The sequence below is a fragment of the Micromys minutus genome (genome assembly GCF_963924665.1).
Source record: "Micromys minutus genome assembly, chromosome: 1".
NCBI lineage: Eukaryota > Metazoa > Chordata > Mammalia > Rodentia > Muridae > Micromys > Micromys minutus.
In genome coordinates, this window is record NC_137969.1 from 178,247,554 (window position 1) to 178,262,387 (window position 14,834).

At 41.8% G+C, this 14,834-nt stretch overlaps 1 protein-coding gene and 1 pseudogene across 2 annotated transcripts in view; both read right to left on the reverse strand.

The window, feature by feature from the left end:
- Nucleotides 1-14,834, reverse strand: part of LOC308419540 (actin, cytoplasmic 2-like) — a 1,056,985-nt pseudogene that overhangs the window by 1,002,869 nt on the left and 39,282 nt on the right. The gene's annotated exons all lie outside the window — the stretch shown is intronic.
- The window catches only part of PIK3CG (phosphatidylinositol-4,5-bisphosphate 3-kinase catalytic subunit gamma), a gene marked incomplete at both ends in the record, with an annotated part of 28,508 nt that overhangs the window by 5,537 nt on the left and 8,137 nt on the right, over nucleotides 1-14,834 (reverse strand). The window contains 5 exons of the mRNA XM_080915230.1: nucleotides 8,980-9,137; nucleotides 10,408-10,519; nucleotides 11,470-11,600; nucleotides 12,349-12,439; nucleotides 13,809-13,955. Coding sequence (XP_080771356.1) covers nucleotides 8,980-9,137; nucleotides 10,408-10,519; nucleotides 11,470-11,600; nucleotides 12,349-12,439; nucleotides 13,809-13,955 — 639 coding nt within the window. The remainder of the gene's footprint in view (nucleotides 1-8,979; nucleotides 9,138-10,407; nucleotides 10,520-11,469; nucleotides 11,601-12,348; nucleotides 12,440-13,808; nucleotides 13,956-14,834) is intronic.

Sequence of the window (14,834 nt, forward strand, 5' to 3'; positions counted from 1 at the left end):
GAGGACTGAGGTGGGAGTGGCTAAAAGGATGTGGCTGGGGAGCTCAGGGGAAAACCCAGAACACAGAAGTTACTGCCTGTTGAAAGTGATTTTTTTTTTCTTTCAGGGTTCAAACACTGCTCTTCTCAACTGCCTGTGAGAGGCTGTGTGCTACTGAGTGAAGAAGAAAGTCTGATTTGGGGGACTTGGTTTCGTGTACTGCTTAGTGGGGAAAGCATTCCGTTACCAATGAGGACATTAGCAGGCACACTCTCCACTAGGAGCTAATAAATAGGTTGAGCCTGTGTAGTACATCTGCTCCTAATTTCATTGCTGTCTAAATTGTAGCATCTATGCCCTGAAAGAAAGAAATGTTTCATAGGCTACCACCTCCACACATCTTGGAAACAAAGGGATTCATTACCATTTCAGGGCCCGAACCTTGCCTCGACTTATTAACCATTCCAGCTGATGATTTCCTAACCATCCCGGTCACTAAACCAACTAATTTCATCCATACCATCAACCAATTCTTAACCACTGAAGAGCAGGTCCAGAGTGTTCAAGGTCATACGGATACTTTTTCTAACAATTGAAACCCTCCACTCTCCCTAGAGACGAAACTGTGCATATTCAGTTAAGTAAAGAAATGACATCAGGACCATGAAACAGAAACTCCAGGGAGAGATTCTGAGGCTGAGGGGTAGGAGAGAAAAACTGTCAAATATTCATCACTGAACAACAATAAAAAAAAAGTGCCTCTGTTTGCCCAAGGGACACAGTAGAGAAAACTAGTTCAAGGCACGCATTAAATGTATTTTAAAATAAAAGTCCGACCCTTAGCTATTCGTTTACTGAGGTGGAATTAGTAGTTTCGTATTTATGCATTTAAACATGAGTCACAAATTAGCTGTTTGCCAGGGAAAGGGACATACCATGGTTTCTCAAATATTTAGATAAAAATTCATTAGGAATAAGAAGGCTATAATTAAATTGTTTTAAGTTTGTAGTAAGAATAATTTCTCTGTGTGCATCTCTCTTTGTTTCTCTTTCCCCTCCCCTACTCCACTTCCCCCAATGTATCTTTCAGCTTTGTACCAAAAAGATTTGAGGTGGTCTATTTGGATATATAAAAATAAAAATAATGTAACTTAAAGGTAGATTAAAAAAAGGAAAAAAATATTCACAATACGTCATAGAAGTAAAAAATAACCTACAAATTTTTCATATTTACAAAGCACAGTCTTCAACTACATATCTAGCCAAAGGAATTGTCTAATTCACATCTCCATCCAACTCTGAGAAGTTAAAAACAAAACCAAACCTCATTTATGAGAATCAGTGCCTTTTATAGAAACTGAGACCAATGGAAATTTCCCAAGATTGTTGTGGAGAGCACACTTGGAAGATAATGAAACACATACCTCATAGTATTGTAAAGAAGACACAGCAATCCTTTAAAAGATGCTAAGCTTTGAAATGATGCCTTTGTTGACCTGCTGTGTAGTGTTTAAAATTACCAGGGCTCTAATATCTTGGGTGCCGAATAACACTTCATGCTGGTGGATTAACCCATCCATGACTTTATTGGTGCCCCAATGCCATGCCCCTAGGCTTAGATTTGTATCTGTTCCAGATTAAATTTAACAGATAAACCAAGTCCCAAGAATCTGAAAACCCCATGAGAGTCTTCAGCTGAGTTGATTGATATCAACTCTTTTGTGGTGACTTCTGATGGGTCACATGAAGAGATGGGGAGGAGGAGGCTGAGCCTGACATTGTTAACTGGCCAGAGTAAAAATCCCAAGATAGGTACATGTGTCATCTCCTACTTGATCTAATTAGTCATTAATTAGGGTAATTTGTGCTTAACCAGTTGTGTTCCAAATGACTTTTCTCTGCTTTGCTCCCTCCTTCTCTTCCTCATTCCCTCCATCCTTCCCTTAATCCCACCCTCCCTCCCTCCCCAGGGCCCTGTTTCAGTTGATACACGTTTCCCTTCCTGACTCAGGTTCTGAGAGGAGACTCCACAGAGACCTGTTACCCCTGACTGAGCAGCTGTACTCTGTGTTCCTAGATACTTACTGTGTGTACTTACTCTGCCAGCTTATGTACTTTCTCACAGTTTCTCCTCCTCCCCCCCCCGCCTCCCCCACCCCCCCCACCCCCCGCTTGGCTGTTCCTTCCTCTCTCTGCATCTATCAGTAAGATGAAATTGAATTGATCCCCAAAGACTTCCTTCTAGGAATAGCCCTTTCCTCGCTTTCCAGACAGGATTAATTATTCTCTCTGCAGTCCACTCTCTGTACCCTCTTCCCACAGAGCACTCCTTGGCAGGGCGTGGTGCCAGTCTGACTTCTGAGGCTGCTGTGCCTTTGCCTTGGGTCTTCTGTGCCCGGATTGGTGTTCAACACACTGCGGAGAACCTGCCCATGTGAGATGTCTGGAAGCTTTCTGTACAGAACACAAGTAGATCTTGGGCAAGACTCACTGCTTTAAAACGACAAGGGATTGGAGACTAGTTACATTTGAAGAGGACTGAACTGGGCCAACCTCTTAGCCACAGGAACAATACTGGGGTCTTTGTCCTGGCCCAGGGCCCGTGTTCTGTCTCACACGTGGTGAACACAGCTTGATGATAACAACAGGATGGAGCAGGAGGCTGGGAAGTGCAGTCAGCTGGTAACAGGAAAGCTCAAGAGGAAGTAACAGTAAAGTGACAGCATAGAAGACCGTCAGAGGGTAAAGGTCTCCATTATGCTGTGGCTGGGTTTAGGACGGACAGTGTCTCAGTGAAGCAAAGCAAGAGGAAGTCAGCATTTCACTCCTAGATGGAGGCTAAGCAGTTAAGAGCAACCCAGGAGCCAGGGGGTCAGCCTGATGCTTGCAGACATATATTTCAGTTAAGGAGCTCCAGGTTTGTGGCAATTTTCGGAGTCGGTCCTCTGTCCTTGGGCATGCACTTAGATCTGTAGGCTGAGGCCTGGTGTACCCTGCTAAGGGGACAAGATGGCAGCTATGGGAAACAGGCCAGACTGGCAAGACTAGCAAGATAACTTCAACCAGGGTAGATCAAAGTAACCAGCCCTGGGCTTCCTAGGAAATGCATCTTAACAGTGATATCTAGGGGCAAGTGGCTTTAGGGACACTCCTCAAATTGTCTCCTCTTCACAAATGAATGCTATTGGGCTCTGTAGATAATCACCATTAGCTGACACATTTGCTCAGTGCCTGCAGAGTGTGGAGACCATCTTCCCTTCCAAAGATTTGGTCTTGGGAGATCGAATTGCTCATGATCCATGAAATAAACTGGGATTGCACACGTCTCATAGGAATGTGTTCCACATTCTGTTCTCCAGGTATACACACACACACACACACACACACACACACACACACACACACACAGGCATGCACACACACGCACGCACTATTCATTTTAGTAAAAAATTCTTCACAGAACATGGTAGGTAACACATGATATCCCCTATTTATATTACTAATAAAACACTAGAATTCCTCCTAAAATTTGCTTGTCATTTCTTGCACAGGTAAGCTATCCGTATAGTAAAGCTCTCTAGGTGATGTGATTTGATGGTGGTTGTCAGAGCGTGCCTGACTCAATAATAGCTTGTGCACCCATAGAGTATAGTGCATAGCTGGGAATCGGGGTTCTCTGGGGGCTGATTCAGTCTGATTAACTTCTCCCTTTGAAGAATTTGCCCTTTCACCTCCTGCCCCGGTGACATTTGTAAAGGAAGAGGCACGCAGGACAAATAGCTACAAGCTTGACGAATGCCATGCAGGGCATGCAATTTGGGAGACCGGGTGGGCAGGAAGACCTGTGCCAGAAGTTGCCCTGTGGTATGACATTGACCTTGAGACCTAGAGGGTAGGGCAGGTGTTCTTAGTAGTAGGGCCCAGGCAATGGGGCAGCAATGGTGGAAGACAAGGAAGAAAACTACAAAACAATGAGCATAGGACTGTTGTGGGGGAGGCTGCAGGGGCTGAGGACCACAGCACGGGCCTTGCAGACCACTCGGATGCCAGTCAAAGGGATGAGCGTGCAGCACATAGAAGGTAGAAAGCCATCTTCAGTTCACCATTTGCAGTAAGGATGCACACGTATATACGGATCTTAGGGTCGTAGTATATAGACCAGATAGTCTAGGCTGACCTCATTCTTCTTTGGCCCCAACCATTTATGTTTATTTCTTACTTTGAGTTCTAAAGCAAATTCTGGCTTACTGCAACTTTTGAGAAGATATGAATCAGGGGGAAGGCTTGCAATGCCGACAGGATTGTCTCTGGAAGGTGAGATCACAAAGTTCACATATCTGACACTTAAGAGAAAATTGCTTTTGTGTGGGCATGGTGGGGCGTGACTTTAGTCCAGTACTTAGGTGTCAGAGGTTGGTTTATCTTTGAGACAGGAGGACAGCCTGGTCCTATATAGTGAGACTATGTTTCAAAAAGCAATACAAATGAATCAAAAAGGTTTTTTTTTTTTTTTTGGTTTTAATTTAAAAAATTACTGCTTAGAAACAAAAAGCAAATACAATTCCTATTAAAAAAATAGGAATCCAAATTTCATTTGGCCTTGATTTAAATAAATGTGTGTGTTACATATATTTATAGCTATTCACTGAAATTAAAATACAGCACAATTGAGACAGGATAGAAAGAAAGTAAGTTACAGGGACAAGGGAACAAAAGAGGGACTTCTCATCTGAGAGTCTGAAGCCTCTTCTTAGATGACAAGCAAGAACTGCATACCTAACATTTGCTGTGGAGGTGGCTGGCTTACAGACAGTATTCCTTTTATATGTAGATGTTCTATGTTAAAAAAAAAAGAGCAAAGAACCAGGTTGGAGACCTAGGGTACAATGTTGGATTTAACCTCATTGCTGTCTCAACATTTTTTGGGAATCTTAACGCTGTTGACCGTGTTTCCTACCTTCCTGTATCCCATGATCTAGACTTTATCTATTGTCCCTTAGCAACCTTAGAGTACAGCAGCTTGAAGAATCACAGATCATTCATAATTCATATATATATATATATATATTTGATATCACATACACACACAGACACACATACACACACACACACACACACACACTCACACACACACACATGAAGACAGTGAAGGTCAGCTCTTAGAGAGGCCCCACATGTCTTACTTTCTTTACAGCACCTTTCTTTTTCTTAACATCTGTGCTTAAAATCTATACTAAAATATCATTAATAAACTTCAGCTCTGTTTCATAATTGCTTGTCCTCAAAATATGTTCTGAGTGAAGCCGCTGATTTCTTTTTGTCTTAGTTGCAGCCCCTAAAAGATGTAAGGGATGCTGGCGAGGTGGCTGAGTGCATGAAGGTGCTGGCCCTGCAAGCATGGCAGCCCGAGTTTGATCTCGAAACCCAACTGCCACATGGAGGGATAATCTGTGCACTATGCGGAAGCATCACCTGTCAATAAAATATCTGATGGCTAATAAGCTGAGGCAGGATTAGAAGGCAGGATGTCCAGCAGAGAGAGAAAGGAATGCTAGGGAAGAGTCAGGCACAAGAAACTTTACCATCCGGACCGGAAGAAGTGGAATTGTGAAACTGAGAAGAGATAACCAGCCATGCATCAGACATAGACGACTATACATGGAATAATTGAGCCGTGAGCTACTCAGGGAATAACCCTAGCTTATGGCCTAGGCATTTATTCATAAGTAATAAGCTTTGGGTCATTACTCAGGAACTGTAGCAACACAGCATTTGATTAAGGGAACTCCTGATGTTCCACAGCTCCGCCCTGTGCTTCTATCCCTCTGACTGCTGTTAATATACAAGTCACCTATGTGCTAAAAACCGTTTATGTTTACCTTGTCTAAAAAACTATCCTTAGACAAAGAGATATGGAAATTGACATCATTAAATTCACCTAACCTGTGGGGGGCTGCCCTGAAGGCTGCAGACGTTCATCGACTCAGATGGTGAGTTTCAGTTTCGTGTTTCTGCCTATGCACAGTCACAGCCTGTTCCTAATGTTCCCCCCACTCTAGAAGTAACTGATAGGTATGACCCCAGGTTAGACCAGTTACCTCGGTCAGGGACAATGAGACAAAGCGCAGCCTTCCTTTCTTGGTTCCCCATTGCTATTCCCAGTCACAGGGCCTCTCATGTTTGTATTGTATATGGGGAAGGTTAACCTCACTCTTAACAAAAAGTGGGCCAGCCTTTCTCTACCCTGCCCAATAGGTTATTCATGTGACATGTATTAATTAACATTATGAGGTCAAAACTAGGAAAGGGGACTTTCAGTTCAAAATGCAAGTGTATACATTTCCTAGTTTGCCTAAACATGATGACTTTATTACACCAGACTCCAAGACATTGCTGAGAGAATTTATGCATACAGTCCCTGGGATAGAAGAACCTTTCCAATAACAAGAATAAAATGTAGATACGTAAAATTCTGAATTAGCAATGCAAAGAAAGGAAGGAAGAAAGAGAGAGAGAGAGAAAGAGAGAGAGAGAGAGAGAGAGAGAGAGAGAGAAGGAAAAGAAAAGAAATGAAAGAAAAGAAATGAAAAAAGAGGCAAAAGAAAATTTGCCCAAATCGGGAGTCAAATGATGAAGCTAGGCTGCCTATCTTTGTCAAACTTTGGAAATTATGCATGTGGATAATTTTCTGCTCCAGTGGTCAGCTTTCTCTTGTGCGCAGAGGATGGATGGGTTTGGGGTGGGGAGATGGGATGGTGTGAGAGCAGGTAGAGGTGGGATTCAATTCTTTCTTTAATCATAACAGGCTTCTTTGTCATGGTTTGCATACTACCTGAGGCCTCATTTCAAAAACTGGTTTCTTAAACATTTCTGATGTTAGAAGACTTGCCTGACGTTTAAACCAACGGTAACAGAGTCTCTGCTGCGGCCTAGGCTGAGCTAATCATTCTGCATATCTCACTGTAATAATGCCGAGCAGCTGGCTCTCACATGCGCTCTCACCACGAAATAACCACAGTGTTTTCTCTAGGTCGACAGCAGTGGTTCTCGACCTTCGGGCTAACCCCCAGCAATAACATGATTTTGTTGCTATTTCATAACTGTAATTTTGCTACTGTTTTAAATTATAATGTAAATATCTAATATGCAGTATATCTGATATGCAATTCCTGTCTGTGACAGGGGTCACAACCTGTAGGTTGAGAGCCACTGGTCTAGAGTCGTGGGGCTAATGGTCGTGATTTGGAACCTTCAGAACTAAATATAAGCTTTCTCTTATCTTTTCTCTAGTGCTAACTAGATCAGCAGTACCTGGAAAAACCATAAGTAGGCCATGTTCCTTCTTTACAGATGAAGAAAGCAAGGTTCTGAAAGGGGAGTAACTGCCATTGTGCACACAGCTGTTACACATACTTAGGTCTGTCTGCTTCCTTTGATCCCTGTGCTATGGTTAGTGTGTAGGTAATACTCACAGGTGTGTAAAGTACAACACAACCTGCAGGAATGTGCTCTGGGCGGTGCATGCTATGCTATATAGGTATCAGGTGACTGAAGGAGGTGTAATTGCTTAAGAAACAAGCTTGATCACAGGATGAAGAGATGTTACAGATGGTGAGGAAGTCCCCACAAGTGCTTCTCTGTGTTGATGTTTCTGGGTAGGCCAGGGATCCTCTCCTGGCTTCCTCATTATAAAGATCTTTTCATCACAAATGTTTTTACACTGAAAAGCCACCACAGAAGCAACAAAGAAAGGTAACGGGGAGAGCTGCTGGGATTTGGTGGAGTGACATGATCTCTGTGTGGGTCCATAAGGACATCACAGCAACCAGACAAAAGAACAGACTCCTAGGAAATTTCACTCACTGGCAGAAGGAAGAGACCATGTATTTATAGGAAAGGAGAGACCCATGTGTAAGGTAGAGTTCCATGCACTTGTCTGACACACTGAGCCATGGTTTGCTGTTGTCACGTCCTGTCTGAAGCTAGTCGGATCAACCCCACATTCAAGAGAGTAAAACTGAGTGCCTTCTTTTCTTTGAGTAGTGGGATTCTTCTGGTCCCCTGAAAATGTGTCCAGCTTTTACAAATTGTCTGAAACCGAACTGAGTGTATGCAGAATAGCCATACCAAACTCCTAAAACTATCTGACCAGAGTGCGAGAGTCATGTCATTACCAACTAGACAGCCAGCCAGTTACAAGTTACAAAGCAACACATGGGAATAGCCATCCTCCTGCGGTTCAAGGCTTACGTCCTTTCCCAAGTTCATGCTATAGATTCAAAGGAAACCCTAGAAAAGCCTTCTCCCTAAGACGTGGAGTACATATCAAACCACACTGAAGGTACACTAAGGAAGGTGTCTATGCGAAGACAAGGCAAGGCAAAAGTTACTCTTAGTTTTTGTTTTGTGTCTCTACTGTTATAAAATAGGTATGCTTGCAAGTTTTCTGAATTGTGTTCCTTCACAGCTATTACGTTTGCGAGTATAGCATGCTCTCATTGTGTGTTTGAATCTGAACGCTTCTGTGGGGGCTTGTCTGCAGGGGCTGTGGTCAAGCCGATGAGACGGCCAACAAGAAAAGGACTACTCTTAATACCAACAAAATCAGCGCGTGCAACAAGACTCTCCTGTTGGTAGTATGATATGTACACACACAGTCACAGAAACCTAGTGAAGCTCGCGATTGTTTGTAAGTCCTGAAAGATACTTGAAGTTTGAATCTTCTAGTCAAAGTAGATCAGTCTCTATGGCTATCTTCAGCACCCAGCATCCCCTCAGGGGTCTGTGGTCCCCAGAGCCACCCCTCATGGAGCATTTTTACTTGCTGTTTGGTTTTAATGAGTGGGTCCCTGAAAGCATCGCTTTGCGTGTAATTGGGGAAAAGGAACAGAGATGAGGAAGAGGAGGGAGGGTGGCCATGTCATAAGGGGAGGGAGAGGTGACTTCTATAGTGTGAGTGGTTCATATTGGCAGGAGGTGAGGAGGATGGAGGAGACATACCTGGAATTTCTGGAAGTGTGGACTTGTCTTTTTGCCAGAAGTTCCCATCACAAACAAGAAGTCTGGGGTTAGGACAAAGGGCACTCTCTCTTTATTAATGCCCAGGAAACTCTTGTAATTCCCAAGAATGTGTCCAAAGTCTATATGAAATAGGTTTCCTTAAGAGAAGAGAGTGTCTGGCATCATTACATGGTGTAAGTGTTTATAAACATTCTGTTTTTCTTTTTGAAAAACAATTTTCAGTTGCCTGAAAATGAACTGTTTAGAGTGAGAACATTTTATCCTCTTTTATTGTTATTAGCCTTTGAAATTCTTGGAAGTGGTCACCACAAAGCTTTTTAACATAACCAAGTGTGGTTTTTGATAGGTTTGTTCCTTAGATGATACCAAGATGCCATTAAAAACAAGCAACCAAGCAAACAAAAGTATTCTTAGACAGGTAAACAATAAGTCTCACTAATTTATGACCTTCATGCTTAAGAGACTCGATGTCCTTCATATGACGGACAGACTGATGTTTGTACTCCGTCTGCAAGAGTGGTGTTAACTTGTTACTTTGCTATAGAAATACCACTTTGAATCTCTTTGGGGTCAGTTTCTAACACTATTGCCAGCAGCAGCATGGCAGTATTAGTTTTTCTTTATTTGGTCTTTTAGCATTTCTATAATTCACAAATGTACTTATTCTTTTGTGTTGACCCATTCCTGCAAAGAATAAATATTTCACACCAAGCTCTGGTGCTTTATCTTAAACTCTACTCTTGAAAAATAATTTTTGTGTTAAAATCTTTCTATGTAGTCCAGGCTAGCTTTGAACTTGTGGTCCTTTCCTTAGGCTTCCCGAGGGAAGGACTTAGAGGCATTGGTTATCATGCCCGGAAGACTATAAAAATGGGTTTAGATTTCATACATGAACATCTCATGGCATGGTGGCCATTACAGGCCACTGCCAGGGTAGCATGAACCAGTATGGCTGAGTTAGGGACTCAGGTGTTTCAGATGAGGGGCAGCTCATGTGTTTTGATAATTTGTTCTAGTTGGTTTTTGCAACATTTGTCATTGCTGATCATTCCTTCTAGGTAGTGTTTTCTCTTCTCCCTGTAGTCTTTTCTCTCTTTTAGGCTCACTCCCTGCCTTTTCTTCCCTCATCCATCAAAGGGTGATTGTCTAAAGTAACCAGTGTTATACACAATGACTTGTAAACCCGGGCTCCAGCTTAGGCTCTTACACCGTGTCAGAAGGATGGGGTGTTGGGGAAGCAACGTTTAAAGAGGACAAAGTGCTTCAGACAGACAGTGACGGCTGCAAAGTAATGTGAATATATTTCGTGTCCCTTAGCTGGACCCTTAGGAATGATTAAAACAGAGCTTCCTATGTTCAGTGTATTTTACTATGAGAACATTTTTATTTCATAGCGGGTGAACTCACCTGTCTCTGAGATCATAATGTTGTCGTTGTGCCTGTCACCTATCCCCAGAACAAACGTGGCAACACAGTAGCCTGCACAGGAGTAAACGAATCTTTCCACCGCGGCCTGAAGCTGACGAGAACGGAAATGAATGCTGATCACTTTCCAGCTACAGAGAGCAGCCCAAGTCAATGGAGAGGCCTCCCAGATGGACAGTGTGCTAGGAACCATTTAAGACAGCAAGAAGTTTGGGCCCAGACTCATATATCAAGGAAGTGCCAACAGTCACGTGGTTCTGCTTGTATTTTCAGTGAAGAGTCATCCAAACACCATGACATGAGGAAGACCCAAGAAGGAAAGGGCCACAGTTATTTATTGAAATTTCCCACCCTTTCTTTTAGCCACATGCCCGAAACTTTACAGAGATCATAGCAAGTTCTGCAATTATGCTTTGCTTATAACCATTTAAGTGTATGGATGGTTTCATAAGCCTTTATGTACAGCAGATTAATAAAAGCTACTAATTATATTCCCTCCACCAAAGGCTGCTGGCCATGCAAATGGGAGGTGCTATTCCTGTGCAGTAGAACTTTAAACAGCACCAAGACAGCCTAGTCAGACAGTTTGTGAAGGACCCAACATATGCCCTTCAGCAAGATAGACATTTTCAACATTCATAGCTTACCATTTGGAGCCATAGTAGAAATTGTAAATTTTTTTTTGTTTGGTATGAAAGAATGTATATATGGTAGCTAAATCTGTGGGCTAAACAACAAAAGTATGCATAAAAAGTGCTAACAGATTATTTCACAGGACCAAATTCTATGCAAAGCTTGACTGGTATTCAAAACTGAAGCAAATGCTTTCCAGGTCTAGAAGTAGGCACTCTGTCTCAGACATAAGCTGTGTAATCAGGGGAAAACCCTCACAAACCCCGACAGCTTTAGTAGCAAAAGACTCAACCAGTACCTCGGGGGAACAGAGACATCCACTAGAAGAGTCTGTTAGACCACTCTTGTCTGACAAAGACAAACTGTATGGAAGAGTGGAGTTGGGCTGAGGCAGGGAGAGCAAGAACTCACCTTTTCTTCAATGGGGCATTTCTCCTTGAGCCAATGATTCAGGACTTCATCTTTGAATGCCCCCGTGTTACCCACTGTGCTTTGCTGAATTTGAGCAATTGTTGTGGCATCCTTCACAATCTCTATCATTCCTATGTGAAGAGATAGAATTCAGTGGAGGCTGATGCTGATAATTCTTATTTTATCACACCGAAGATCTCTTTTCTAGGTCTGGGTGATTTTGTTGTTTGCTTGCTTGCTTTTAGGGAAAGCAACAACTGTAAAGCTCCAAAACTGTAAATTATTCTCTTTATCCCTGACTAAGGAGAGGAAAGGGCTACTTTTTGGGAGTGACAAATAAAGTCATTTATGTGCCAAGCTTAGCCCTTCCTTGCTTGGAGACTGGAACTTTTCCTTTATAGGTAAGAAGGCCAAATGTTTTCTACATTTCTTGTATCCGAACTCTGAATAAAAATAAGTATGATTAAAACGAAAATGTTAAATGTCTATAAAAGTACCTGAGTGGAGTGTGTAATAGCTTCAGCAATGTGAATTCTGAAATGTAAAAAGAAGTGACAGTTCCTTCTGTCTAATTTTAAAGGTTATTTGCGAGAGAAAAGCTCAATATGCAAAGAAATGAGTTGCAGTTTAGAGGAGGAGAAGAGCTAGGGAGAGAGCAGGTTCTTGGGAAGACTGTTCCCATGTGAGGGCCAGAGATAGGTGTCCCTGCATTGTCAACATGTCCTTATCAAACTGAAAGTCACTTTCCAGCCCTCGAACATTTCCTCCCCATGACAATGACTATCACTTTCCAGTTATGGACTGCTCTCACCGAGGGAGCAATGTCCTTTTAAAGCCAGCAGAGTGGCACACTGCCCATCTTCTGACGAAACTACAAACCTATTTTGTCACCAGTTGAGATGCAACCATAAGGCAGAAGGCACAGGTCCAGAGATTCAGTCTCCCAAATGGACTCCATGATGCGTAGAATCTGGAACCAAGACGCAGGCATTTCTATTACACATAGACGTTGGCCAGTGCATTTTTTTTCTCTCTTAAAAAGCTAGTTATCTCATCTGGCTGCATACAATATATGAGCAAATGTACAATACAAAAGTAATAACTTTTATTGGTCAGACCCTGGAGTCTATGTTGAAGAAAATCATAAAGAGTTTTCACTTGTGGGAGGCTCTTTGGTATGTTTTATTATCTATCATATCCAAACATTCCACAACCACAACATCCTCATACATGTTTATTATCTGATATCACAAGATCCATTTACAACTAAGGCAATGAAATCAATAGTGGTGATACTAACCCCAAGCATTAACTGGTTGCTCTTTTATGTGTGATTCTTGTAGTAACTTTATATGGGGACTATAATTGCCATTTCCATTCAGTGGGACGAGAACGAAGTCTCAGAGAGTTTCAGAGAACAGGGATCTCCAACAGTAAAACAAAGTCTAAGCATGAGCTGTCTTTCAAAAGTAAAGGAATAGCAGAGAACTGTTTTGTGCCTTTGAAATGTTCATCTTTGAACAATTCAAAAGATTCTACAGATTTATTTAAAACTTAATTGATCTTTAAAAATATTAAGGGATTCTTTTTTAAAATATTTTTTGGACAAAAAGCAAAACAACAAAAACAGGACAACCCATCCTGGAAAATAACCTGAGTACTATATCAGAAATAAGTCTAACAGAATCTTAAGATGAATTGAAAATATTATGGTTTTAAATAGGCTACCTTTAACTTAGTACACTTTACTATTAAATAAACTGTATTAGGTTTAAAAACCCTCACCTCCTTCTAGATGAGGCACTAAAAGCTGGAGAGCAAAGATTCCCAGACTTGTGACACAGTCTGCACAGAAATGTTATAAGCCTGATGCAGACGGTGTTGGTACCTCACTGTTCATCTCTTCCTGGCTGTTCACATGAGTGATCACCTACATTCTTGTCTTTTCTGCATTAAATTATTACTTGAGTTTGTTATGAATATCAAAGGATATGTATTTAGGGAGTATGGCTACTGTTGTGTTGATATGTCTGTGAGCAGGAATAAACTGAGTACTGTAGACAAATAATCACATAGCTTTATGCTATGATGCATAGAATGGAGTGATTAAAAAGAGGCTACGTGTATCTTCCTACTAGGGAATACTGAACACCCATTTTAGAAAGGACAGAGAGAACTATGGTGCTAGTAAAACTTATCTACTAAGTACTTCTTGATTGTTGTTTATCATATGGAAACAAAACAAAACAGAAAACCCAGAAAGGTGGGCATGTTTTAGACCAGCACAGCATTCTTTCTTCAGACAATTGAATAACCCCACTCCCTTCACATTAGCCTACCTGTAAGATCAACATGTCTTGGCGCAGATCATCACCATGTTTAAAGATGATTCCAATGGTTTCGTTGGAGAGGACGGTAGGATCAGCACATCTAAACTCAAGCCACAGGGGCTTCTTCTTGGAGGCCATCACTTTACACTTCTCAATCTGTAAGGGAGTGGTCACACCTTCACTAACAATGAACACACATGGAGGAGGCAATGGCCTGGCTGGAAAATGATTTTCAATATTTGGATAAAAATATTGAAGGCGTTCTTATCCAAGCTGGAGATGTTATCTATGTGTGAGAAAAGTCATAACCCTGGAAACAAGGGTTTTCAGGCTGTACTCTAAGGAACTCTTAAGGGTCTGAAAAGAGCGCGTGGGGTGCAGCAGGTACCATTTTCATCACCTTTCTCCCATGAGAACACGGTACACCCACTAAAAGTACATTATTCAGAGCACTTTCTACTATCTGTTTATGCATTCCCTTCCTTGGATTTCATTTGAAAAAGGAGTTCCAGTGCTACCACAGTGTCTGAACTATTATTCCAGAAGCTGATGTAGGCCAAATCTAACCCAGGGAAATTTAACAGGAATAAATGGAAAATGTGTCCCCTGAGCACAGGACTTATAGCCTCAGCACCTCACATTTAAGCAAAGCACTGTGACAGCTTAGATAAGAATAAACCTAACCTTTCATGGGTTTTAGACGAAAGTGAAAGCACTATGAACCTCAAATATAATGTAGAAATGAGAGAAGACTCAGCAGTTAAAAGCACTATTTTCGCCGAGGATTTGGAATCAGTTCCCAGCACCCACATAGGGCAGCTCACAACAGCCTCTAATTCAAGTTTCATGGGATCCACTACCTTTCTGGAGTTTCCTCAGGCATTACATGTACATGGCAGGCAGGCAAAACACTCATACCCATAAAAATAAAAAAAATTATGACACAATTTTAAAAGAAAAGCCAACAGTTTGAAAACCGTATTAATGTATTATAATTTCTACTGATATCTAAACGATGACAATGGATTGTACATT